The sequence below is a fragment of the Mobula birostris genome, chromosome 6 (assembly GCF_030028105.1).
Source record: "Mobula birostris isolate sMobBir1 chromosome 6, sMobBir1.hap1, whole genome shotgun sequence".
Taxonomy (NCBI): Eukaryota; Metazoa; Chordata; class Chondrichthyes; order Myliobatiformes; family Myliobatidae; genus Mobula; species Mobula birostris.
The window spans coordinates 151,835,910-151,863,695 of NC_092375.1; the positions used below are offsets into that span (position 1 = coordinate 151,835,910).

The 27,786-nt window shown below is 39.5% G+C and overlaps 1 protein-coding gene across 2 annotated transcripts in view; it reads left to right on the plus strand.

The window, feature by feature from the left end:
- The window catches only part of dnah7 (dynein, axonemal, heavy chain 7), a 309,070-nt gene that overhangs the window by 255,609 nt on the left and 25,675 nt on the right, over nucleotides 1–27,786 (plus strand). For both annotated transcript variants that reach the window (XM_072261643.1, XM_072261644.1), the window contains 3 exons: nucleotides 4,941–5,171; nucleotides 7,524–7,676; nucleotides 25,089–25,266. In XM_072261643.1, coding sequence (XP_072117744.1) covers nucleotides 4,941–5,171; nucleotides 7,524–7,676; nucleotides 25,089–25,266 — 562 coding nt within the window. The remainder of the gene's footprint in view (nucleotides 1–4,940; nucleotides 5,172–7,523; nucleotides 7,677–25,088; nucleotides 25,267–27,786) is intronic.

A 27,786-nucleotide genomic window follows, 5' to 3' on the forward strand; every position in this document is an offset into this window, starting at 1 on the left:
TCTGGTTGGCTGCTGGGGACTAATGGTTTCGCAGGGGTCGGAGCTGGGACCACTTCTTTTCATGTTATATGTCAATGACTTTGGTGACAGAGTTGAAAGCTTGGTGGTTAAGTTTGCAGATGATACAAAGATAGGGTTAGGTAATGTTGAGGAAACAAGGAGTTTTAAGAAGGACTTGGACAGGTTAGGAGAATAGACCAAGAAGTAGCAGATTGAGCATAGTGTAGGGAAGTGTATGGTCATGTAGTTTGGTGGAAGGAATAAAGTCATGGACTATTTTCTGAATGGGGAGAAAATTTAGAATTTGAAAGTGCAAAGGGACTTGGGAGTCCTTGTGCAAGATTCTCTAAAGGTTAATTCGCAGGTTGAGTCAGTGGTGAGGAGGGCAAATGTGATATTAGCATTCATTTTGAGAGAACTAGAATATAAAAGCAAGGATGTAAAGCTGAGGCTTTATAAGACATTGGTCAGAGAACACTTGGAGTATTGTGAGTAGTTTTAGGCCCTTTGTTTAAGAAAGGGTGTGCTGCCATTGGAGAGGGTCCAGAGGATGTTCATGAGAATGATACTAGGAATGAAAGGGTTAACGTGAGGAACGTTTGATGGCTCTGCACCCATACTCACTAGACGTTAGAAGAATGAAGGGTGATATCATTAAAACCTGTCGAATATTGAAAGTCCTAGATAGAGTGGCCATGGAAAAGATGTTTCCTATAGTGGTGAAGCATCAGTGGGCACAGCCTCAGAACAGAAGGATATCCCTTTAGAATAGAGATGAAGAGGAATCTTGTTAACTAGAGGGTGGTGAACCTGTGGAATTCATTGCTAGATACATCTGTGGAGGCCAAGTCATTGGATATATTTAAAGCAGGAGAATAGAGTTGAGAGGGATAATAAATCAGCCATGATGGAATGATGGAGCACCATTGAAATGGGCTGAATAGCCTAATTCTGTTCCTATATCTTGTGGTCTTATGTTTGCATTAGAGGCCAAGCAGGATTAATACTACATCTGTGAAATGGCATCTCTGACAATTAATTCTGCACTGAAGCCTTAAACTAAATGTTGTTTCTAAAATCATGAGAAAGGATTCGATTCACTTCACTATCTTATCATTAATCTTGAGCTTTGAATAAGGGATCAGTTTTAGGCAATTGCTTCACTGGTAGTTAAACAATTCAATTTTAATTGTAAATTAATTTTTATTGGCTCAAATTTTGTAGGATTTTGCTAGTAGTTCTACATTGAAGAAGCAGCATTTCTCAGCATAACTGCTGATAACTTTTGGATGATTAATGCAATGCAGAAGTTCTAAAATTTCCCGATAAGCTGCTGGTGATTAGATGTTGTTCTCCACTGGTGGTCTTGGCATGTAGTTCGATAGCAAAGCCTTAATAATTGTACTGGGATATCTTCAAGATTTTGCACAAGAATAGATCTGGTAAAAGATCTGTGAGACAATTAATTTCCTTAATACTAGTTTGTCTGTGAGGAAGACTTTAAAAAATCTACATATCACAATATTTTAAATAATTTAACTATGTTGATTTTATTTAATTTCTAAAATTTCTTTAAAATTGTAGTATTCTGTTGTTATTTATACTTATAATAAGTTTTTAAATGTTAATAAATTTTGCAAAATGCTTGACAATTTTAAAAGTCAGCAAGGCTAGGGATGGGGCTTTGCTATCTGTCAAATGGTTTTATGATTGGGGTTTTCCTTCCCTTCCTCTGTGGTCTGATAATGTTTCATAAAGCAGTGCTTCCTCTCAGAGTTTTATTGTTGAGTTCCAGGATCATTTGGATCACATGAAAGGCCCTTTAGATTAGAAAATAAGTTTAGGGAAATGGGATACATCAGCAGCATGTGTGGATGGTGTGCCATCCATGGGGAAATCGTAGGTCATGATACTTTATGGGTTGTGATCTGTAAATATTGCACAAGTTACTGTTTCAGTGTGAACTTGAAATGTGCTCTTTAGTTATTATTTGGAAATACTTGCATAAATTTTATTAAAGTCCAAAGTATTCTTCTAATTCATGATAATAAATGGATTTGTTACATTTCTGCAAAGTTTATTGTCATATGCATAAAAACATGTATGCACAGGTGCAGTATAAACCTTACAGCAGCACCTTGAGAAAACATAAATTATATAAACACAGTTTATTTTCAAATAGTCATATATTTCATTCAGAAAAATGAAATCTGATTTGAGTAATGGATTTCTGAATCAGGCTACATCATAGTTCGCAATTGTCCACTTGACAATAAATGGAAGTACTTTGTGTTGGTGAGTTCAGCTTACAGTTGATGTAATGAATTATTTGCTCTAACTGAATGATGATTGATTGGTGTAATAGCGTTCTTTATTGTTATCTATTCTGAAAAATAATTCCACAGTGCTACTGCTGTAGCGTAGGTTGATGTTATTGTTGCTCTATTAAAGTGTGATTTATCTGCACAAGAAATATTTCAGTTATTCATGGCAGACAGGAGCAAAAGAAACAAAAAATAGCAGGAAAATGATGCCATGTTTTATCTCTGAAATATATATATTAAAAAGTTTTAATATATCATATACAAATAATGTTAAATTAATTGATGTACCTATTTTTAAAAATAGAATCAGAATCAGGTTTAATATCACTGGCATACAGTATGTTGTGAAATTTTTTGTTTTATGGCAGCAGAACAGTCCAGTACATAATACAAAGTTATAAATTACAATAAGAAATATATATAATTAAAATTAAAGAAGTTGTGCAATAAAGCACAAAAAAGTGAGGTAGCCTACATGGTTCGTTTATAAATCTGATGCTGGAACAGAAGAAGAAGCTATTCCGAGAACATTGATTGTATGTCTTCAGGCTCTGATATCTTCTCCTTCATGGTAGCAATGTGAAGAGGGCATGTCCTCGTGATGGGCATCCTTATTGATGGATACTGCCTTTCTGAGGCATGGCCTTAAGTAATGGATACATACATGCTTTCATGCTTTGTATGCAATTGCCTTTGTGGCAGTTGCAATTATATTGGAATATTGGAAGAAACAGGTTTTGTACTTTGAAAACTTGTGTATCCTCAGAAATTATAGCTAACAAATAATATAGACATTGACATTTACTTTCAGTTGATGTAAATATCCAGTGCCTAATTTGGACACGCAAACATGAGGAAATCTGCAGATGCTAGAAATTCAAGCAACACACACAAAAATTGCTGGTGGAACGCAGCAGGCCAGGCAGCATCTATAGGAAGAGGTACAGTCGGCGGATTTGAAAGTGGGAGGGGTTCGTCAGTTAGCCCTGACGAAGGGTCTCGGCCCGAAATGTCGACTGTACCTCTTCCTATAGATGCTGCCTGACCTGCAGTGTTCACCAGCATTTTTTGTGTGAGTTGCCTAATTTGGACAGTTGGCTTTGCAAATTTGACAGGCATAAGGTGGAGTAAAATTTTCTATGAATATTTCAAAACAGATTAGAGCATATCTTAAATCAAATTGGTTTTTAGAAGATCATAACTGAACTTCTGCTTTTGCGATATCACTATCAGAAGACAAGTAACTTTCTGATTAATATCTTTAAAAAAGGATAGGTATTTCGCATACGGTAATCAGTAGATTTTTATTTATAAAGAGGCTATTTTGATCCAAAACAGAAAATGCTGGAAATATTCAGCAAGTTGAGCAAATCTGTGGAGAATAAAGTTTAAGATAGGTTCTTGATTAGTAAGGGTATCAAAGGTTATAGAGAGAATGCAGGAGAATGGAATTGAGAAGGTTATTTATCATACATGATTTACAATCAGTGGACCAAATGGCCCAATTCTTGTGGTCCACAACAATTGCTCAATCATTGTAAATTTATCAAACTGATGCAGGTGCTAAAAACTGTATGGTGACAGCCAATAAGGTAAACAGAAAAACATTTATATAGCAGTAAGATACAAAAATATAAATTATTGGTAGAAATTAATTTATTCTAAAAGCAATGTTTGAAGACTGAAAAGATGCCCCTAAACATGACTTTTGGAATTATATGTGGCTGCAGATGAAATACCTTCAGATGAAGCATATTATAAAAGCTATTTTCTGTTTTAAAACCATATGTTAAACTCTTCCATCTACACTTGGTGGCCACTTTATTAGGTACTTGTACACCTGTTCATTAATGCAAATATCTAATCAACTTATCATGTGGCAGCAATTAAATGCATAAAAGCATGCAGACATGGTCAAGAGGTTCAGTTGTTGATCACACCAAGGGTAAGAATGGGAAAGACATGTGATCTAAGTAACATTGATTGTTGATGCCAGGTGAGGTGGTTTGAGTATCTCAGGAATTGCTGATCTCCTGGGATTTTCACGCACAACAGTCTCTAGAGTTTACAGAGAATGGTGCAAACAACAGAAAAAAAAATCCAGTGAGCAGCATTCCTGTGGGCAACAATGCCTTGTTAATGAATGAGATCAGAGGAGAATGTCCAGATTGGTTCAAGCTGATAGGAAGGTGATAGTAACTCAAGTAACCATGCTTTACAACAGTGGTGTGCAGAAGAGCATCTTTGAATCCATACCCCATTGAACCTTGAAGTGGATGGGTTACAGCAGCAGGAGACTGTGAACATACACTCAGTGGTCATTTTATTAGGTGCAGGAGGTACCAAATAAAGAGGCCACTGAGTGTATACCCATTATAGATTTCTAAGAGAATAGTTACATTGGAAAAAAGTTTTTAATAGAGCTCCGTATTTTTAAGTCCATTAAAAATACATAGAGCCAATCAGAAATGTTGCTCTCATGACTTGATTTTATTCAGTTCTTTTTTACTACAGTTGAAAGATTTGTTAAGCTTTCCAGAGTTACTGATTATTACACCTTGGATCATTTAAAGGTGAAGACATATTTGATGGCCCTAAATTTGTTTATTTTTACAGTCTCGAACCACTGGCACAGCTGGAAAGTCAACCGATGAGGTTGTTTTTGAGGTTTCAACGGATATCCTTAGTAGGCTGCCTGCAGACTTTGACTTTGAGGCAGCTATGAGGAAATACCCAACGACATACAACCAAAGCATGAACACTGTACTGGTGCAAGAGATGGGTCGTTTTAACATATTACTCAGAACAATTAGAGAATCCTGCATCAACATACAGAAGGCTATTAAGGTTAGACTTCATAAACACTAATTTTCAGAGTTCATAACCCAATGGACTGACAATGCTAGAACTCAAATTGGCTTGCATCATGCAAACATTGTGTCTCTGTTTTTCAATATATTAAATTTTACTAACTGAAATGGGTTAGTTTTCAAAAACAAATGAATGGTAGTATTGACATGTTTTCTTTTTGAATCTGTCCTCAAGATAAATTTGAATGGGTTAAAGAATGCAAATATAAGTGTATACTGTTAGATAAAGCAAAGGGTTACAATAATGCACAATGGGTAAAACTAAAGCTGAGGTTAGTTTTTTTTTGTTGATTTATCTTACATCAATGTGCTTTTAAATTTTAATTGATGTTTAAAATAAATTAATAGCATTTTCATATTTTTAATGTTATAATTTTATAATACTCTATTTGTTGCATTATTTTTAATATTTCCTCCAGGTTTCCAAATGACTCTAATCATCAGAGACACTTGGAAACAATGTGAGCTGTTAGCTCATGAATAAAGTGGTAGTTGATGATAAAATCAGTCTGAATTAAAAGCTAATTAAAAAACACATTCTGATATCAGAGCATAAAATGATGTTTTTCATTCAATATTTAGGAGTTAGGCACTCTGAGTATAAGGTTATTTTATCCCTAATATTTCACATATTGCATATTTTAAACAAAAACATAGATTTGTAAATGTTTATTTGTCATCTTTGAGACAATTTAAGTTGTCTACCCTCTTGAGTTCCAAAAGGAGTACTGTGTTGAAATGAATCACAGTACCTTTTTGTCAAACACAAGAGTGTTTAAGACAGCTCTCAAGATAACAATGCTGAAATAAACCAAGAGGAAAACAATCAAACACAAAATATAGTTTCACATTGAAATTATACTATCCTTAGAAGTTAAATGTCTTTTGTCTCATAAGAAATGTTGTGACTTTTTATGTCTAGTAAGTTTATATACAATTACAATTCAACTTACAGTATTCTAGTTTTTCAAATGCACATTGTTTGATCTGTAGCTTTCTATCAAATCAGAGGAGTGTGACAATGTTTATTCAAAGAGCTAGTGTAATCAGAACAATTCACAGAGAAGTGAAAAAAATGGTGAATCTTGGAAATGATAACTTGCAATATAGCAAAGACTTCTTTCTACAAATGCATTTGATGTTTTCTAATGCTTTTAACCAAATTGCCAGATTATGTGCATCATTTGGTCCACCATACTGTCAATATTATACAAGTGTTTTTATACAAAATTACATTTTTTAACCTTTCTATGCAAAATTACATTTTTAACCTTTCTATACAAATTTACTGTGTTTAAAAATGACTGTGCCCAAGAGCTCTTTCTGGATATTAATGAATCTGAGCATGAAAAGCATCATGACATCAATCCTAATGTTACTGTTTGCTATATTGGGCTGGCATCTGCTTCTCCTACTCTCATTGTTTATGTTGAGATAGCCCTCTGGAATTGCCTCCTTCTCACAAATTTCTTCCATTTGCACTGCTTGAAGATCAATCCTCGGATGCACCTTTCATGGCCCCAATATCTCCTGTCTTTCCTGGGCAATAATTAAATGGTCCTTTTCTGCTCTTCACCCAGAATTTGTATGCTTCTTTTATTCCTCAAAATATTGGCTAAGATACATTTGTAAGGGATCCCATTTCCAAAGAAACCAAGCATAAAACATTGTACATAGTTTGGTTGCCTACAGTGGCATTTTCTTTGCCCAACTTGTATTGCTATAGACGACATAAAACTCATGCAATAATTTCAGTTATTTGTTACCAATGTAGATTTAACCAATATAGCTTTCAATGTTAAAAACGATGTTTTAATAACCATGAGAATGTTTTTAATGTTATGTTTATTTGGTAATATCTGGAGTAACTCAACTCTGAGACTGACAGTGAGGCCATAATGCAAAGGGCAAGAAGGTGAATAAATGGAGCTAAGCTACAGTTTAACCTTAATCTAATTCAGTGGTGAAATGCACTTCAGAAGTCATATGTCTTATTTGTTTATTTTTACTATTTACAATGAATGACATCTACAGACAGATACTTTTAAGAAGTAACACACATCAAAGTTGCTGGTGAATGCAGCAGGCCAGGCAGCATCTCTAGGAAGAGGTACAGTCGACCTTTCAGGCCATGACCCTTCGTCGACTGTACCTCTTCCTAGAGATGCTGCCTGGCCTGCTGCGTTCACCAGCAACTTTGTGTGTTGCTTGAATTTCCAGCATCTGCAGAATTCCTGTTGTTTACTTTTAAGAAGTGGTGTTTTCTCCTTTGTTAGACACCTGTGCAAAATCTTGTTAATTTGGCATGTTATATTCTGCTGTTATTTAGGGACTCGTGGTGATGTCAGCTGAATTGGAAGAGGTGGTGAAGAGTATGCTGACAGGAAAAAATCCAGCGATGTGGATGAATAAATCATATCCTAGTCTCAAGCCACTTGGTAGCTACATGCGTGACTTCTTAGACAGACTGAGATTCTTAGAGGTGAGTACATTCAGAGTTTTCTACTCTTCAATGGCTTGTATTTTAGTAACCTGCCATTCATCACACAATCCCTTGTGATACTAATCGTTGAAAATTAACATTATAATAAAAAATTAGCTTTTATTGTCTTAAATTTAGCTGTAACAATACTATCAATTCATTTATGCATCTGTTGTGCACAGTAATCTGCTCAGCAGTGCATATAATATACATTTCAGGCTGTTCTCACAACACAACCATGTGAGTCAAGTTAACACATTTCAATTTAATTTACATTAGACAGATGGTGCATCATGAACTTAAGCACGCATACCAATAAGGTCTGTAAAATGATAGAACTATTGACCTAATGAAAATATTATCAAAACTTAGCTCAACCAAAATAAGTAAATGAAATTCATGCAGAAAATGGAATTAAAAACCACAAATATCTTGTTTTAAATGTTGATGTAAAAATAATCTTTAATCCATCTTAATTTGATTTTACATCATTTCAAACACACTGCCAAATACTAGCCAGCACCTAAATAATACTAAAACATCAAATTAGTTCACAACCTGAAGCTTCTGTCTATCTCACCAAGATTTTAGTGGGACTGCTTTCTTTTTTTCAATAAAAAAAAATCCGATCATTAGCTTGAATATTTCTGTGGTACTTTAAGATAAATTGTAAAAGCATACTAATTTTTGTTCACTTATCTATGAATGTAAAATACAGGCATCCTAGGTCCAGCTATCATAAACACAAGAGATTCTGCAGATGCTGGAAATCCTGAGACACACACAAAATGCTGCAGGAACTCAGCAGTTATGCAGCATCTATGGAAGTAAATAAACACTCAACACTTGAAGTTCAGGTCCTTCTTCAAGACTGGAATGGAAGGGGACAAAAACTGGAAAATGAAGGGGGGGGGGGGGAAGGAGTACAAGTTCATCTGATCTCAACTATCACCTGCCAACTTATGTAACATGAATGGCAGATAGTGACCATCACAAATAAGATGAGGTTTAATGTCTTCCTGATATTCAGTGGCATTGGTATTTACAGAATCATTGATCATCAGTATATTGAGTCATACAACTTGGAAACAGGCCTTTTGGCCCAACTGGACTATACCAACCAAGATTCCCAACTAAGTTGGTCTCACCTGCTCATGTTTGCCTTATTTCCCTGTAAATCAGGAGTTCGCAACCTGGGGTTCATGGACCCCTCGGTCAGTGGTAGAGGTCCATGGCATAAAAACGCTTGGGAACTGCTGGTCTAAACCTAACGGTGGATCCAATATCCAGAAGCTCTCCTGTATAACATAGACACATTTGCTTATTAGTGAAGGTCAGAATCTAGATATTCTGCCTGGAGTGGATCACCTCCAGACTGCTCTCAAAAAACTCCTCCATTGGCTTGAAGGCACAATTCAGAAATTACATTCAATGTTCTCCTCTTTTTGGTTGGGTAGAGCTGCAACAGTATGTTACAAAGCAAGCCAGTGGCTTCACTGTCACTAGCACATTATTCAGCACCTCCATCACTGCCCGACCTTTAACTCTCCCTCGTTCCTGTCCTTAAATTTAAACCAGCATTGTCCTCAAAACCATCACAACGAACCTAAAAATACAATTAAATTTGAAGTACAATATTGACAGACATCATAACTTGGCGGCATCGTTGCACCTTGTGATCTACCTGGACTGCATTTTCTATGTAACTATAACACTTTATTCTTTATTCTATTGGCGTTTTACCTTAGATTGTGATTATCAAATTTTTTTTAAAAATCAAGATATTCCACTAATTCCTTTTGATCTACTTTGTTACCTTCTCAATGAACACTTATAGAATTGTCAAACACAATTTCCCTTTCATAAAACCATGTTGACTTTGCCTTATCATATTTGTTTCTTAGTGACCTTATTTCCACATTCTTCTGCTGACAATTGAAATCAGGTCATCCAGTTCATGGTTTCCTGTTAACAAAAGAAGAACTGGTGCTTTATTTATTTGCATTAGAGTCACTTGATTGACTAACCTTGATAAAAACAAACACAGCTAGTACTTTTCTAATAAAAATACAAATATATCAGTGTGTACTATTAAACAGTTGACATTAGTGTAACACCATGAAGGACTTTTGATTTCTTGAAAGACAGAACTCAATTATGTTTGTGAAATGCAATTACTTGGCAATGCTGAAGCTAGCCTATAAAGGTACATGTCCTTTATTGTCTGATCTCCAAGGTGTGTTTTTGTAATTACTAATACTGGAACTTTAAAATAAATCAGAAAATTTCCAAGTGGTGTATTATAGGAGGGTTTGGTTTAAGTTTTCTTAGAAGTGGGAGAGAAACCAGAAATACTTGATACTCCCTAGAAAGCTGGATAACTGAAACCAAATTAAGCAAATGATGATGCCCTTCAAGGCTTAGTTGAAGGGAATAAATGAAAGATGATGTTGAGTTTTAAAATTGTCGTTATGAATTGTTAAATAGATGATTAAGTAATTATCATTTGTTGAAAATATTTTCTGAGATCCTTAGATGCAATTATTCTCTTTTTGGCCACCATCTTAGTTATTTTCTCAGGGAGTGTTTTATGATTTGGATAAAGCTAAATAAGGGATTTATGAGCATGTAAAAATGCCTCAGACATTTGAAGTCAGATTTGAATAAAGAGATGATATTTAGCACATGAAAGATTATATTTTAATACATTGTGGTTCTAACAGCACACTCCATTTTTGATTTTAGTTGTCCTTCAGTTTTACTAAGCTGATCTGGGTGAGATACACCAAAAATAAGCAACAGACAGAATTTAATGTAGAGAAGATACAGGTGTTCCAGAATAGAAATGTATTATTCTAGTGCAGTGAAACATCTGCATATTAGTATTGGCGCAGGAGCATCAATTACAAACCATTCTTCCTTGAATTTATTGATTTAGCGATAACTGCAATATTTAGGCTTTGTACACAGTCCAAAAACAAAACAGTAATTTATATGCTTCCTCAGTCTTGATTCAGATCCTCTTGAAGTATTTTAGTTATTAAGGTATTTTTTTTAAACTAAGTCTCCATTGCAGTCTTTCTGGTTGTGTTTCTAATATCCTGTGCATGCCACAGTTTCTGGTATCAGTGTTGCTAAATCGTATGGAGCGTGAAGTTGCAAAGCATTTCAGAAATTGATCCATAGTTTGCCACTCCTGCCATACACAGTACTGGGTGCACAGAGGTCCCTGATTTATTAAGATAGTGGCCTTTACAGAACCCTTCTTGGGCTGTTCAGAATATTTCATTTGCCGTTTATAATCTTGGTCAGATACTTGCAGTAATTCCCTATTTGTTCTGTTCAATAACCTTCTCTCCTGCTTCATCGCATTCTTTTTGTAAGATGCCACTTTAACTAATTCCAGTGATGTAGAAGACAAAGAGTAGTTTCTCAGTGAGAGCTGATGATGCACTGGTTGATGTGCTTCGAATAAATAATGCATGCCTGAATCTTGACCATTGCCTCCAGTTACTTGACATTATGGAGTACTATGCAAGTAGTATGTAAGGCAGAGAACTAGTATGGCTTGCATACTCTGCAAGTATTATTTAGATTTATGTCAGCAAGGTAGGAGACCTTCCTGGATCTGCTAGCAGATAAATCCACAACTGAGATATTCTCATTGCAGTTTGTAGTGCAGTTTTCTGCTTAGTCACAGCGCCAGCCATGGAAGAGATGCACTATACCTTTGTGTTTACTAGCAAAAGACCAGCTTCTGCATATTTCCATTTCTGACTGGGACATCTATCTGCTTAGCTAAGTGCAGAAAAATCATTAAAATGAATATGAGAGATTGGCTGAATAGACAAAGGTAAGTAGAGCTTTAAGATTTGATTCAATTAAATTACTTCAGAAGTTCTTAATTATTTTTAATGTTCTTAAAAGTGCTTGCACCTTTGAGCTTTTAAAAAGAATAATAATTTTACTTTTTTAAGTTCTTTTTTATTTTTAACGGATCCTGACTGCCTTTTTGTCATTCAAGCCTTTGGCATACCCAAATGACTTTTGTATGTCATTCTTTGACCCTGTTTCTCAGATAAGAGGACAAATATTTGGATTTTTCGAGGTCTAGGTTTAGACATGAGCTTAACATTTCACACAGTGATCTCTCCAAAATCATCTTGGTGCCCTCAAAATTCATGTTGCGCACTGTTGCGGAGCTTTTCAGCTAAAGGGAAACGGAGTGGCTAACTATTTGTTTAAATATTGACCACAATTGCAGCAATTTCCATGCCTTCTGATAATCTGTCATTTTGGGAGGGCTATCTACGTTCCTGTTTGTTAGAACTCTTTGTTCTCTAAGGAGCTTTGAATAGCCTGGCTAAGGCCTATTATAATATGTAATGCATCGGTTAAACTTTACAGCTTGTGTATAGGGGGGCAGCACTGTGTGCAAAGTCATTTACAGCAGATAATTTGGTGGCATCTGCACCAGTGAGCAACTTCTTAGGCTATCACTTTTATATGTGCTGTGTGAGATTAATAGTTGGCCTCCCTGGGAATGGCCTTGTCAGAAGGGTGAAGTTTGTTGCAGTACATGGTGATAAGGAGTAAGAGCAGTCTGTAGATCTTTGGTAATGAAGAATCATTCTCTGGATTGACAGAGCTATATCTCTGACCTTTCTCTATGCCGATGGCATTTGTTTCCTTATGAAGCAAGAGTTAAATAGGTCCAATGAGCCATTGCTTTGCAAAATCTCCTAAATATTACCTAATATCACCATATATTCATTGTCTTTTCTTACTGCCATCTCAGTGGACCTCCACTGATTATCACTTCCTCCTAAATAAATGTCTTTTGGTGGATACTTTTCAAATAGCTGAATGCAGTGATGGTGTTTCTTCTGTGTGAGTGCTTCTCAGTTTTGAGCTGTTGTGAAATCTGGTTAGCAGTAACACTAAAGAAGTGCAGGTTTGATTGTTACCTTGTTTGTTTATATTTAATCTAGTTATTCTTGGCATGTGCATCACTTTGGCACCCTTAATCATCTCTTTCCAGGCGCTGCATCTCAACTCGTAAATAATGTATTACTGTTTCTCCCAGTAATAGGGTGATTTAAGGTTCTTTCTTATACAGAGTGTACTGGTCAGAGATTGAACTTGATGTACTTGGTATGTATCTTTTACATGGCAATTCCTCAGGATGGAGTGCTGGGCAATTTACATCAACTGCTTGGGGCATATTTTAAATTGGGACACCAACAGAAAGCTACAAACTCTGGATTGCTCATCTGTTAATTACAACAGAGATTGAGTAGGTGTCAAATTCAAAACCCAAGTTTTCTGCATAGGTGCCAAAGAGAAACTTAAATCATTTGCAATGTCACTTGAATTTAAGATTTATTATCTGCACAAACTGAACATGTATGTTGTACTCTATTATAATATTCACTGGTGTTTCTGGTGTCAAACCACAGCTCAAGCATCACCTATGAATCTGCTAATGACACCACTGTTGTTGCTGGATTCTCAAATAGCAACGAGACAGTGTACAGGAGTGAGATTGGCAGTTTGGGTGGTATCGCAGCAACAGCCTTGCACTTAACGTCAGCAAGAGCAAGGAACTGATTGCAGACTTCAGGAATGGGAAATCAGGATAACGCACACCAGTCCTTATTGACGGTTCAGCAGTGAAAAGGATGAGCAGCTTCAAGTTTCTGGGTGTCAACCTCCCAGAGGAATTATTCTAGGCTGAACATACTGATGCTGTTACAAGGAAGGCATTTCATCAGCTCGATTTTGTTAAGGTTTTGAAAAGATTGGTATGTCACCAAAGACACCTACAAAATTCTGACTGGCTGCATTACAGCATCGTTATAGAAGCTCCATGCACAGGATCACAAGGGGCTTCAGAATGTTGTATACTTGGTTGCTTCCCTCAAGGGCACAACCCTCCCCATCTTTGAGGACTCCTTAGAGATGGTGCTTCAAGAAAGTGCAATCCATCACCCTCAGTATCCAGCATATTCCCTCTCCTCATTGCTACCAGTAGGGGAGGAAGTACAGAAGTCTGGTGACTCAACACTCAGTGATTCAGAAAGAGCTTCTTCCCCCCTACCATCAGATTTCTGAATGGTCCCTGAATCCATGAACATCACCTCGATATTCTTGTTGCAGTAAGTGTCTTAACTGCTCATCGAAAGCCACTCCCCTGTGGAAGGAGGGGACTGGTTTATGTAAAGAGCATTGCAATCCCACCTAGCTTCTGTTTAGTTGATGGTGTCACAGTGCCAGTAGGGTGTGATGTCGTCAGCTAAACAGAAACTAGTGGGAGGGGCATGCGGTAACCATCTCTTTTCCTCTTGATTTGTAGTGGACCAGTTAGGCGAGGGTGCCGAGGATACGTTAGACATTAGGAGTGTGTGCTGCAGTGCAGAAGGCCTGAGCGCACACTTTAAATAAGTCTTTGTGGCAATGTGTATGCTTATTGTGTCATGCCCAAGTTAAGGTTTTTACTGCTGTGCTGTTGTAGGTATTCTATTTCAGCAATTCTGTAACAGCAGTCTGTTCTGCTGTCAACCTGTTTTGCTGTCAGCCTGTTTGGGTTTGAGCTGACACAGGGAGCTTTATTATTCAATTTAGGAATGTGGTGTCAGCCAATCAGGATGGTAGAATTGGGAGGAGGTTCTAGAGAATGCTGGGTGGAGAAGTTTTGTGAGGGACACTGGTGTGGGTGGGGTCTTTCTTGGCAGGAGCTGGGAGAAGACAAGAGTGAAAATGGCTGAGGATGTCATCCCTGTTGTACAAGGTGCTTTGTGCAGATGACTGGTTTCAAGGAGGAAGGACCAGTACTCCTGTGGGAGAGCCCGTTTGTTCGAGCTGGATTTCAAGCGACATTCAGAAGGTGATGTGTGCTTTCATGTAGGCTGAGGGTCCAGTGCATGATTTACAGACAATTTTAAGATGAGCTCCAACTTCTGTGTATGTTTGCCTGTTTAACTATAATGGGTCTTTTTTGTATTTTTCTTACTTTTCTTTAATAACTCTTTGGTTAGGTTAACATTCATAAATATACTTTCTTTATAATTGTATGCAGTGTACGATCTGTTTTTTCTTGCCGACAGGCGATTGCGGTGGGGCGGGGGAGAACAGTAAGTCACACAGCATTTGCATAAACTGGGGTTTGGGTGGGTGAGACATCCCAACCTCTTGGGTTTGGCAGGACCAAAGTCACATACCCCCTAGACGTACGAAGGCTGAGGAAGGTGGGTTTCTTGGTGTGGAGTCCTGTGGCTGTTAGTGACGGGCTAACGAGCAGTATTTCCAAAGACGCCCAGTAAAAGGGGTTTCAATTGTTTGTTCTGTCCTGCTCCTTCAGATGTTCAGCTTAGATAAGTATCTGTAAAATAAGAGTTTACTGAATGTTTAATGTCTGTCTTGTCTTGTAAAAAAGAGCTTACTTAGTGTTATTGAGTCATAGAAAAGAACCACACAGAAACAGGCTCTTTGGCCCATATAGTCCACCCTGGACCATTTAAACCCATATGGTCCACCCTGGACCATTTAAACCCATATAGTCCACCCTGGACCACTTAAACTGCCTACTCCCATTGATCTGCACCCAGTCAATCCCCTCCATTCCCCTACCATCCATGTACCTATCCAGACTTCGCTTAAACATTGAAATCAAGCTTACTTGCACCACTTAATGTTGGCATCTTGTTCCACACTCTCACGACTCTCTGAGTGAAGAAGTTTCCCTTCATGTACCCCTTAAACCTTTCATCTTTCATCCTTAACGTATGACCTCTCATTGTAGTCTGTAAAACATAGGAGCAGAATTAGGCCATCTGACCCATAGAGTCTGCTCCGCCATTCAATCATGGTTGATCCATTTTTTTCTCTCTCCTCCTCAATCCCAGTTCTCGGCCTTCTCCCCGTAACCTTTGATGCCATGTCCAATCAAGAATTTATCAATCACTGCCTTAAGTACACCCAACAACCTGGCCTCCACAGCTGCATGTAACAACAGATTCCACAAATTCACCACTCTTTGGCTAAAGAAATTTCTCTGCATCTCAGTTTTGAAAGGGCACCACTCTATCCTGAGGCTGTGCCCTCTTGTCCTAGACTCTCCTACCATAGGAAGCATCCTTTCCACATCCACTCTGTCTAGGCCTTTCAACATTTGAAAGGTTTCAATGAAATCCCCCCCTCATCCTTCTAAATTCTAGTGAGTGCAGACCCAGAGCCATCAAATGTTCCTAGTATGATAGCCTTTTTATTCCTGGAACCCTCCTTGTGAACCTCCTCTGGACCCTCTCCAAGGCTGGCACATCTTTTCTAAGATAAGGGCCCAGAACTGTTCACAATACTCAAGGTGAGGCCTCGCAGGTGCCTTATAAAGCCTCAGCATCACATTCTTGCTCTTGAAATGAATGCTAGCATGGCATTTGCCTTCCTCATCACCAACTCAACCTGCAAGTTAACCTTTAGGGTGTTCTGCACAAGGACTCCCAAGTCCCCTTGCATCCCAGATTTTTGGATTTTTTCCCGTTTTAAAAAATAGTCCACACATTTATTTCTACTACCGAAGAGCATGACCATGCATTTACCAACATTGTATTTAATTTGCCACTTTCTTGCCCATTCTCCTAATCTGTCTTTTGCAGCCTTCCTGTTTCCTCTACGCTACCTGCCCCTCCACCAGTCTTCATATCATCTGCAAACTTGGCAACAAAGCCATCTATTCCATCTCTAAATCATTCATATACAGCATAACGAGAATCGGACCCAACACTGACCCCTGCGGAACACCACTAGTCACTGGCAGCCAACCAGAAAGGGATCCTTTTATTCCCACTACGTAAACACAAGGAATTCTGCAGATGCTGGAAATTCAAGCAACACACATCAAAGTTGCTGGTGAACGCAGCAGGCCAGGCAGCATCTCTAGGAAGAGGTACAGTCGACGTTTCGGCCCGAGACCCTTCGTCAACTGTACCTCTTCCTAGAGATGCTGCCTGGCCTGCTGCATTCACCAGCAACTTTGATGTGTGTTGCTTTTATTCCCACTCATTGCTTCCTATCAATCAGCCAATGCTTTAACCATGTTAGTAACTTTCCTGTAATACCATGGGCTCTTAACTTGGTAAGCAGCCTCATGTGTGGCACCTTGTCAAATGCCTTCTGAAAGTCCAAATATACAACATCCACTGTTTCCCCTTTATCTATCCTACTTGTAATCTCCTCAAAGAATTCCAACAGGTTTGTCAGGCAGGATTTTCCCTGAAGGAAACCATGCTGACTTTGTACTATCTTGTCCTGTAACACCAAGTACTCCATCACATCATCCTTAACATTTGACTCTAACATCTTCCCAATCACTGAGGTCAGGCTAACTGGTCTATAATTTCCTTTCTGCTGCCTTCCCCCTTTCTTAAAGAGTGGAGTGACGTTTGCAATTTTCCAGTCCTCTGGCACTGTGCCAGAGTCCAATGATTTTTTTGAAAGATTATTTCTAATGCCACCATAATCTCTAATGCTACTCTTTCAGAACTCTAGGGTGCAGTTCATCTGGTCTGGGTGACTTGTATACGTTTAGGTCTTTTAGCTTTTTGAGCACCTTCTCTTTTGTAACAGAAACTGCACCCACTTCTGTTCCTTCACACGCTACAACATCAGGCATACTGCTAGAGCCTTCCACAGTGAAGACTGACGCAAAATACTTCATTTAGTTCATCAGCTATCTCCTTGTCCCCCATTATTATTTCTCTTGCCTCATTTTCTACTGGTCCTATGTCCACTCTCATTTCTCTTTTATTTTTAACATACTTGAAAAAACTTTCACTATCCACTTTGATATTATTTGCTAGCTTGCTTTCATATTTCCTCTTTTCCGTTCTAAATTTTTTTTTACTTGTTCTCTGTAGGTTTTTAAAAACTTCCCATTCCTCTATCTTCCCATTAATTTTTGCTTTGTTGTATGCTCTTTCTTTTGCTTTTACAATAGTTTTGACTTCCCTTGTCAGCCATGGCTCTACTATTTTACCACTTGAGTATTTCTTCATTTTTGGAATACACATGTCCTGCACCTTCCTCATTTTTCCCAGAAACACATGCCATTGCTGCTCTGCTGACATCCATGCCAGCAGCTCCTTCCAATTTACTTTGGCCAACTCCTCTCTCATACCACTGTAATTTCCCTTACTTCACTGAAATACTGCTGTGTCAGACTTTGCTTTCTCCCTATCAAATTTCAAGTTGAACTCAATCATACTGGTTCCTAAGATTTCTTTTACCTTAAGCTCCCCAATCACCTCTGGTTCATTACATAACACCTAATCCAGTATAGCTGATCCCCTAGTAGGCTCAATGACAAACTGCTCTAAAAAGCCATCTCTTAGGCATTCAACAAACCCACTCTCTTAAGATCCATTACCAACCTGATTTGACCAATCGACCAGCATGTTAAAATCTCCCATGACAAGCATAACATTGCCCTTTTGACTCGTCTTTTCTATTTCCTGTTGCTACCTGTGTTCCACCTCCCAGCCACTGTTGGGAGGTCTGTATATAATTGCCATCAACATCCTTTTACCCTTGCAGTTTCTTAACTCAACCCACAAGGATTCAACATCTTCCGATCCTATGTCACATTTTTCTACTGATTTGATGCCGTTCTTTACCAGTAGAGCCACACCACCTTCTTTGCCTACCTTCCTATCCCTCTGATATAACATGTAACCTTGGACGTTCAGCTCCCAACTACAACCATCCTTCAGCCATGATTCAGTGATGGCCTCAACATCATACCTGCCGGTCTGTAATAGTGCAACAAGATCATCCACCTTATTTCTTATACTACGTGCATTTAGATACAATACCTTGAGTACCGTATTTGCTATCCTTCCTGATTTGGCATCCCCAATGTTTTGATACTCAGCCTTTTGGCTGCAACTAAGTCCCATCACCTGTCTGCCCTTCCTGACAGTCTGACTGCATGCTACCTTTACTTTTTTACCATTTGTCCTATCCTGAGTCCCTTCACTCAGGTTCCCACCTCCCTGCCAAATTAGTTTAAACCCTCCCCAACAACTCTAACAAATCTGCCCGTAATAATATTGGTGCCCCTTGGGTTAAGATGTAACCCATCACTTTTGAACAGGTCATACCTCCCCCAGAAGAGATCCCAATGATCCAAGAACCTGAAGCCCTGCCCCCTGTACCAGCTTCACCGCCACACATTTATCTGCCAAATCATCCTGTTTCTACCCTCACTGGCACTTGGCACAGGCCGCAAGCCAGAAATTACGGCATGGGAAGTCCTGCTTCTCAGCTTTCTACCTAGCTCTCTAAATTCTCTCTTCAGGACCTCATTGCTTGTCCTTCCTATGTCAATGGTACCAGTATGTACCAAGACATCTGGTTGCTCCCCCTCCCTCTCCAAAATGTTGTGGACGTGACCTGAGACATCCCTGACCCTGGCACCTGGGAGGCAACATACCACCCAGGTGTCCCGTTCACGTCCACAGAATCTCCTGTCTGTTTCCCTCACTATGGAGTCCCCTATCACTACCATTCCCCTCTTCTCTCTCTTTCCCTTCTGCACCACAGACCCATGCTCAGTGCCTGTAATCCGGTCAAAATGGCATTCTCTCAGGAGCTCATCCTCCACAAAACTATCCAAAGCGGAATACTTGTTTCTGACAGGAGTGGCCACAGAGGTGCTCTGCTCTAACTGCCTATTTCCATTTCTCCTGATGGTCACCCAGCTACTCGCCTCCTGCAACTTCGGGGTGACTACTTCCCTGTAAATTTGATCAATTATCTCCTCACTTCCCTGTACAAGCCGAAGGTCATGCAGTTGCTGTTCCAGATCCCTAACACGGTCTCCAAGGAGCTGCAGCGGATGCATTTCACACAAATGTACTTCCCCGGGAGACTCTGGGTCTCCCAGTTCTCCAACATCCAGCATGAAGAGCACACCACAGCCATTTAAGTGGTACATACAGTAAGAAAGGGAAAAAAAAAGATAAAAAGGAAACCTAAACAGACACTTTACACAGAGCTGATGTCTCTTCTGAGCTGAAGCACCTTTGAGCCAAAGCCTGTCGCTTCTACTCATACCACTGGCCTACTCCCGACAATGGCTGCTCCGCTTATCCCTTCTGTACTTTTATTTAGTTCATAGAACTCTGTTGATGCCTCTGATAGGCCCCGTGTAATGAACAAAGACCCTCGAAGCTCTCTTTTTAAATAATCGCCACTAACCTGCGATAAACACCTCTTCTTCATAGGGCTCTATTGATGCCGCTAATAGGCCCCTTACCACCCAGCTTCAGTGGAAAAAGCCTGCTTGAATTTATCCTGTCTATACCCCTCATAATTTTGTATACCCCTGTAAAGTCTCCCGTCAGTCTTCTACATTTCAAGGAATAAAGTCCTAACCTATTCAATCTTTCCTTATAGCTTGGGTCCTCCAAACCAGACAACATCCTTGTAAACATTCGCTGTACTCTTTCAACCTTATTTACATCTTTCCTGTAGAAAGGTAACCAAAACTGCATACAATACTCCAATGTCTTATACAACTTCAACATAACATCCCATCTCCTGTACTCAGTACTTTGATTTACGAAGACTAATATACCAAAAGTTTTCTTTACATCCCTATCTACCTGTGCCGCTACTTGCAATAAATGATTGACCTGTACTTCAGATCCCTTTGTTCTAATGCTCTCCTCAGTGCCCTGCTGTTCACTGTGCAAGACCTACCCTAGTTGGTGCAACACCACGCACCTGTCTGCATCAAATTCCATCTTCCATTTTTCAGCCCATTTTTCCAGCTGGTCCAGATTCTGCTGCAAGCTTTAATAGTGTCCCTTGCTGTCACCATATCCCCAATCTTGGTGTCATCCGCAAGCTTGCTGATCAGGTTAACCACATTATCATCCAGATCATTGATATAGATGACAAACAACAGCAGACTCAGCACTGATCCCTGTGGCACACCACTAGTCACAGGCCTCCAGTCAGAGAGGCAACCATCTACTATCACTCTCTGGCTGCTCTGACAATGTCTAATTCAATTTACTACCTCATCTTGAATGCCGTTTGAGTGAACCTTCTTGACCAACTTCCTATGAGGAACCTTGTCAAAGTCCATGTAGCCAACAGACAGTGCCTTGCCTTCATCAACTTTCCTGGTAACTTCCTTGAAAGACTCTTACTATAAGATTGTTTAGACACCACCTACCTCACACAAAGTCATGCTGACTATCCCTAATCAGTCCACATCTATCCAAATACTCACATGTATAGTCCCATAGAATATTTCCCAATAATTTTTCCTCTACTGATGTCAGGCTCACTGGCATACAATTTCCTGGTTTATTTTTAGAGCCTTTCTTAAATAGCAGAACAATATTGGCTGTCTTCCAATCCTCTGGTACATCACCTTTTGCTAAGGATGATTTAAATTTCTTTGTTAGGGCCCATTCAATTTCTGCACTTAACCCCACAGGGTCTAAGGGAACACCTTGTAGACCCTCGAGATTTATCCACCCTAATTTTCCTCAAGACAGCAACAGCAAACACCTTCTCCTCTGTAACCCATGGCTGCTTTGCCTCACTTCTATAGACTCAGTGTCTATCTCCTGAGTATATACAGATGCAAAATATCCATTAAGTTCTCACCCATTTCTTTTGGTCCATGCAATGATTACCATTCTGATCTTCCAAAGCACCAATATTGTCCCTTGCAATCCTTTTGCTCTTAACTTCTGTCAAATCCCTTAAGATTCTTTTTCATCTTGTCTGCTAGGGCAACCTTATGCCTTCTTTTAGCCCCTGATTTCTTTCTCAAGTGTTCTCTTGCATTCCTTATATTCTCTAAGTGCTTCATTTGTTCTTACCTGTCTATACCTGCTAGGCACCTCCTTTTTATTTCTTAACCAGGGCCTCAAAATCTCTTGAAAACTAAGATTTCCTAAACCTGTTATAGGCACATTTAAGCTTTATTCTCTTACCAAGTACAACTTTGCCAGAAAACCACCTGTTCTAAACCACACTTGCCAGTTCCTTTTTGATACCATCCAAATTGTCCTCTTTCCCATTTAGAATTTCAACCCATGGACCAGACCTATTTTTTCCATATTTACTTTGAAACTAATGGCATTATGATCACTAGGGGCAAAGTGTTCCCCTACACAAATTTCTGTCACCTTCCCTGTCTCATTCCCTAATAGGAGATCAGGTATCACACACTCTCTGGGACTTCAACTGTACTGATTAAGGAAATGTTCCTAAACACACTTGACAAACTCTATCAGTATGGGAATCCCAGTTATTATGTGGGAAGTTGAAATCAACTGCTATAATAATCTTGTGTTCCTTGCAACAGTCTGCAATCCCTATAATTTTGTTCCTCTAAATCCCGTGGACCGCTGAATGGTCTATAATATAGCCCCATTAACATGGTCATACCTGTTTTATTCCTCAGTTCCATCCATAACACCTCACTAGAAGAGTTCTCCAGTCTGTCCTGACGGAGTGCTGCTATGACATTTTCCCTGACTAGTAACGTCACCCCCTCCTTTTAATTTCTCCCACTCTGTCACTTCTTAAGAAAATGGAAACCTGGAATATTGAGTCCTGTCCCTCCTGTAACCAAGTCTCATGAATGGCTATAATAACATAATTCCATGTGTTGATCCATGCCGACCTCTTCTGCATTTCCTACAATACTACTTGCACTGGAATACACACAGCTCAGAAGCACCAGGCTCAGCCTTTTGATTCCTGACTTCGTCTGAGGTCTTAACAACATCTGACTCCACAACCTCTTGTCTATCTGTACTGGAAGCACGGCACAGGTAGCAATCCTGAGATCAGAACCTTGAAGATCCTGCCTCAGTGCCTAACTTCCTGAACTCACTTTGCAGAACCTCATCATTCTTCTTTCCTATGTCATTGATACTTCTGCCTGCTCATGCTCCCATTTAAGAATGCTGAGGGCTTGATCTGAGATGTCCTGGACCCTGGCACCCGGGAGGCTTTCCATCCGACAATCTCATTCTCATCCAAAGAACCCTCTTTCTGTTACCCTAACTAATAAATCCCCTATCAGCACAGCTCACCTCTTCTCCCCCTTCCCTTCTGAGATCTGACTGCTGTGACTTTCCTCTGTCTGGTCATCCCCTCCCCTATCAGAATCCAAAATGGTATATCTGTAGTTGAGGTGGATGCCCACAAGGGTATTCTGCATTGGCTGTTTAACCCCTTTCCCCTTCCTGATTGTCATCCTGTGTCCTGCACCTTGGGTGTAACTACCTCTCTATATGTCCTATCTATCACCCTCTTGGCCTCCTGAATGATCCGGATTTCATCCAGTTCTGGTTCCAACTCCTTAACGTGGAGGGTTAGAAGCTGTAACTGGATGCGCTTCTCGTAGGTGTAGTCCTTGGGGACACTGGAGGTGTCCCTGCTTTTCCACATCCTGCAGGAGGATGTTTGTGAGTCTCTTCTGTCCTCGCTTACCAAACCCATAAACCTGATTTCCCTTAATTCGTTTCTTGTGCTGTTTATTTATGTAATTTACAGTAATTTGATGTCTTTTCATTGTACCGCTGCTGCAAAACAAGAAATTTAATGCCATTTAAATCAGTGATATTGAATTCAATTCTAATTCTAAATGATAGGCTGTTTGTTTGGAGCCCTCTGTTCCTGAAGGTGTCAGAGCCAAGAAACAAGACTGTCAATTCTTTTGGCTCCTTTTGTTTTAAAACCCTTCCATTTGTTTATTGGTTTCCTGTTGCTGTTTACACATTTTCCAAACACAAGATGTGGACTTGCTTCCTGGGGACAGGGAATCACTTTAATGACACAGCCCAATTACTTTGGGCAGCTAAACAGTAGAATGATTGTAGATACATTCTATGTCTCATTACTACTACTAATACTACGTCGACTCAGGCCTAGGGGGCCGGCGTCGGGCACGATGACGAATTCTCCACTTCTCCCTCTCCCTCATCAGTGTGCTCAGTTCATCTACATTAGCCGCGCTGCTGTCTTCTAGGAGCGTGTTGACCATAGTCTTGGGAGGGTGCCCAGGGTTCATTCTCCTGTGCTTGGGCTCCCATATGATGTCTAGGCTGGCAGGTAACTCGGGGTGGCGCAGTCAGTGCCCCGCTAGTTGCAGCCTTCTTGCCTCGATTTTAGTGGTGAGCATCGGTAGGTTGTTATAGAGCTCGACGTTCGTCATGTGCTGTTGCCAACTCACGTCAAGAGCCATCCGGAGCATTCGTGTATAGCAACCATCCAGACACTTTTGCATCCTCTTGGTGAGTGTCCACGTCTCGCATCTGTACGTGAGAATGGACTCTATGACTGCTATGAAAATCCTCTTTTTAAGCCCTCTGGTCAGGTTTGACTTCCAGATTTCCTTCATGTCGTTCATAGCCCTCCATGCCAGCGCCTTCTGTATCTTTATGTCCTTTTCCGAACTCATCATTCTTGACCCGAGGTACTTGTAGTCAAAGACTTTCTTAATGGTATCATTCCCTACGGTCTTGAGAGTACCTTCGTCACAGTTAAACACCATATACTCTGTCTTTTTAGCGTTTAGGTGAAGTCCAACTTTATTGCATTCTATTTCCACTTTTGTCAGTAGCTGCTGTGCTTCCTCCACCTGGTCAGAGAGCAGGAGTATGTCATCTGCAAAATCAAGATCTGTGAGTGTAACTGGTCTGACCCTTTCGGTTCACCCTGGTTTTATGGTAAAACCGAGCTTGTCATGATCTTTGGTAGCTTGACGTAGAGCGTAATCAAGGACGATTATAAAGATGTAGGGTGCCAGAGTGTCTCCTTGCAGCACACCAGCTAGGAGCTCGAATACTGCTGTTTCTCCATCTGGTGATACAATTTTCACCATGGTTTTGGTATTGCTGGACTCTATTGCTCTCAGTAGATGGTCTGGCACTCCGTAAGCTTTCAGGATCTTCAGCATTTTACCTCAGTGAATGGAGTCAAAAGCTTTGCGAAAATCGATATCAAGTAAGCACGGCTGGTAGGTTGTTCTTCTTGACTTCCTTGATGACCCTACAGGGAGCAGGTATTTGCATTACTGTTGTGCGCTTCTGCCGAAAACCATTCTGATTGAATCTTAGCTTAGGGTCAACGGCGGTGCGAATCCTGTTCAAGATCATCCGATTGTATAACTTTGCTGAGATGCAGGCCAAACTGATACCGCGGTAGTTATCTGTCTTTGTGAGGGATCCAGACTTGGGGACTGTCTCATTGGTAGATTAAAAATAACAACTATATTGGATGCACTTGAGTGAAAGCACAAATTCAATTACTACATTATTGAAATTGCTGAAATATATGTTCTCCTTTTGATTATTTTGTTTTTTATGCTCTATATACCAGGACTGGTTTGAAGTTGGACCTCCTCCTGTCTTCTGGTTGTCAGGTTTTTTCTTCACTCAAGCTTTTTTGACAGGCGGACAGCAGAACTATGCCAGAAAATATACCATTCCCATTGACCTGCTCACATTTGACTATGAAGTACTAAAAGACAAAGCATATATGCATCCACCAGAAGATGGTAAGAGAAACATAAGGTACTTTGATCAAGTCTACACAAGGAATTGACCAAAATGTTATGTTACTAAGTTGTGTTACACATGAGCTCTATTCAAAATTGAACAGTTGCATTTTGTTAATTTTGTTCCCAAAATCTGTGTGAATGTACAGAGTACATTAACTTTATTGTTGATGCTCTGATTTTAATCTTGTGATTTCTATGACAACAGTCTTGGATGTCATAGCAGAAAGAGTGGAGACAATTTATGAATGCAGTTTTACAATTGGGACCCTTGCCTGCTGGTTGTGCAGATGCATTCACTGTAGGAACAATTTTCAAGTTATTCACCTGTTAAAATTCTTTGTGAAGTAACTGCTATGCTGTCATCACAAGATTGTTAATATTCTTTTAAATTACTTTTTTTAAACTTTCTTGAACGCTAAAGAGCTCTATTTTTATTTAACTCTAAATTGAAGGCAGTGGCTGGAAATTGATTCTCTAGCAATAAAAGGGAGGTAAGAATTAGATGTGCATTGCCCTGTCTTGACAGTGAATTCTATTCATTCCCCAGAGTGTAATGTCTGGAGAGGAGTACTTGTATTCCAACTTGTTTCATGCTATTGAGGGGTGGGGGTTATTAGACTTAAATCATTTCCTGATAATTTCACTAAAAAGTGCCTGTAACCTGCTGTAAGTGGACAGCAATAAGATGCTTATGTAAGAATAGGATGTCTACCTTACTCTCAGCTGAAGAATGGTCGACAAAGGCCAATATTAGGATAACTACAGGTAAGAGAAGTAGCATATCTCCTATTCTATATATTAGATGAAAAGGGCCAAAACACTAATAGAAAATTCTAAGTACTGGGTAAAATAACTACAGCATTCGAGTACTGAGTGGTCAGATGAAATGGTGAATATAGCATGTAGCACCTCTACTGATCTCCTGTTCAGAAATGTAAAAGTTTGCAGCACAACACAACTGGATTTGAAATCTTAATAGCAATGATCAAAAAGCATAATCTTACTATTATAATATATATATATATATATATATACACACACATACATATATACACACACACACACACACACACACACACAGAGTTGAAGTCAGAAAGTTACATACACCTTAGCCAAATACATTTAAACTCAGTTTTTCACAATTCCTGACATTTAATCTTAGAAAAAAATTCCCTGTCTTAGGTCTGTTAGGATCCTTACTTTATTTTAAGAATGTGAAATGTCAGAATAATAGTAGAGAGAATGATTTATTTCAGCTTTTATTTCTTTCATCACTTTCCCAGTGGGTCAGAAGTTTACATACACTTTGTTAGTATTTGGCAGCATTGCCTTTAAATTGTTTAACTTGGGTCAAACATTTTGGGTAGCCTTCCACAAGCTTCTCACAGGAATTTTGTTCCATTCCTCCAGACAGAACTGGTGGAACTGAGTCAGGTTTGTTGGCCTCCTTGCTCGCACATGCTTTTTCAGTTCTGCCCACAAATTTTCAATCGGATTGAGGTCAAAAAATGATGTCCAGTCTGGTTCATCCTTGGGAGCAATTTCCAAATGCCTAAAGGTACCACGTTCATCTGTACAAACAATAGTATGCAAGTATAAAAACCATGGGACCACGCAGTCATCATACTGTTCAGAAAGGAGACGTATTCTGTCTCCTAGGGACGAACGTACTTTGGCGTGAAAAGTGCAAAACAATCCCAGAACAACAGCAAAGGACCTTGTGAAGATGCTGGAGGAAACAGGTAGACAAGTATCTATATCCACAGTAAAATGAGTCCTATATCGACATAACCTGAAAGGCTGCTCAGCAAGGAAGAAGCCACTGCTCCAAAACCGCCATAAAAAAGCCAGACTGCAGTTCGCAAGTGCACATGGGGACAAAGATCTTACTTTTTGGAGAAACGTCCTCTGGTCTGATGAAACAAAAATTGAACTGTTTGGCCATAATGACCATCATTATGTTGGAGGAAAAAGGGTGAGGCTTGCAAGCCGAAGAACAGCATTCCAACCGTGAAGCATGGGGGTGGCAGCATCATGTTGTGGGGGTGCTTTGTTGCAGGAGGGACTGGTGCACTTCACAAAATAGATGGCATCATGAGGAAGGAAAATTATGTGGATATATTGAAGCAACATCTCAAGACATCAGCCAGGAAGTTAAAGCTCCATCACAAATGGGTCTTCCAAATGGACAATGAGCCCAAGCATGCCTCCAAAGTTGTGGCAAAATTGCTTAAGGCCAACAAAGTCAAGGTATTGGAGTGGCCATCACAAAGTCCTGACCTCAATCTGATAGAAAATTTGTGGGCAGAACTGAAAAAGCGTGTGCGAGCAAGGAGGCCTACAAACCTGACTCAGTTACACCAGTTCTGTCTGGAGGAATGGAACAAAGTTCCTGTGAGAAGCTTGTGGAAGGCAACCCAAAATGTTTGACCCAAGTTAAACAATTTAAAGGCAATGCTTCAAATACTAACAAAGTGTATGTAAACTTCTGACCCACAGGGAAAGTGATGAAAGAAA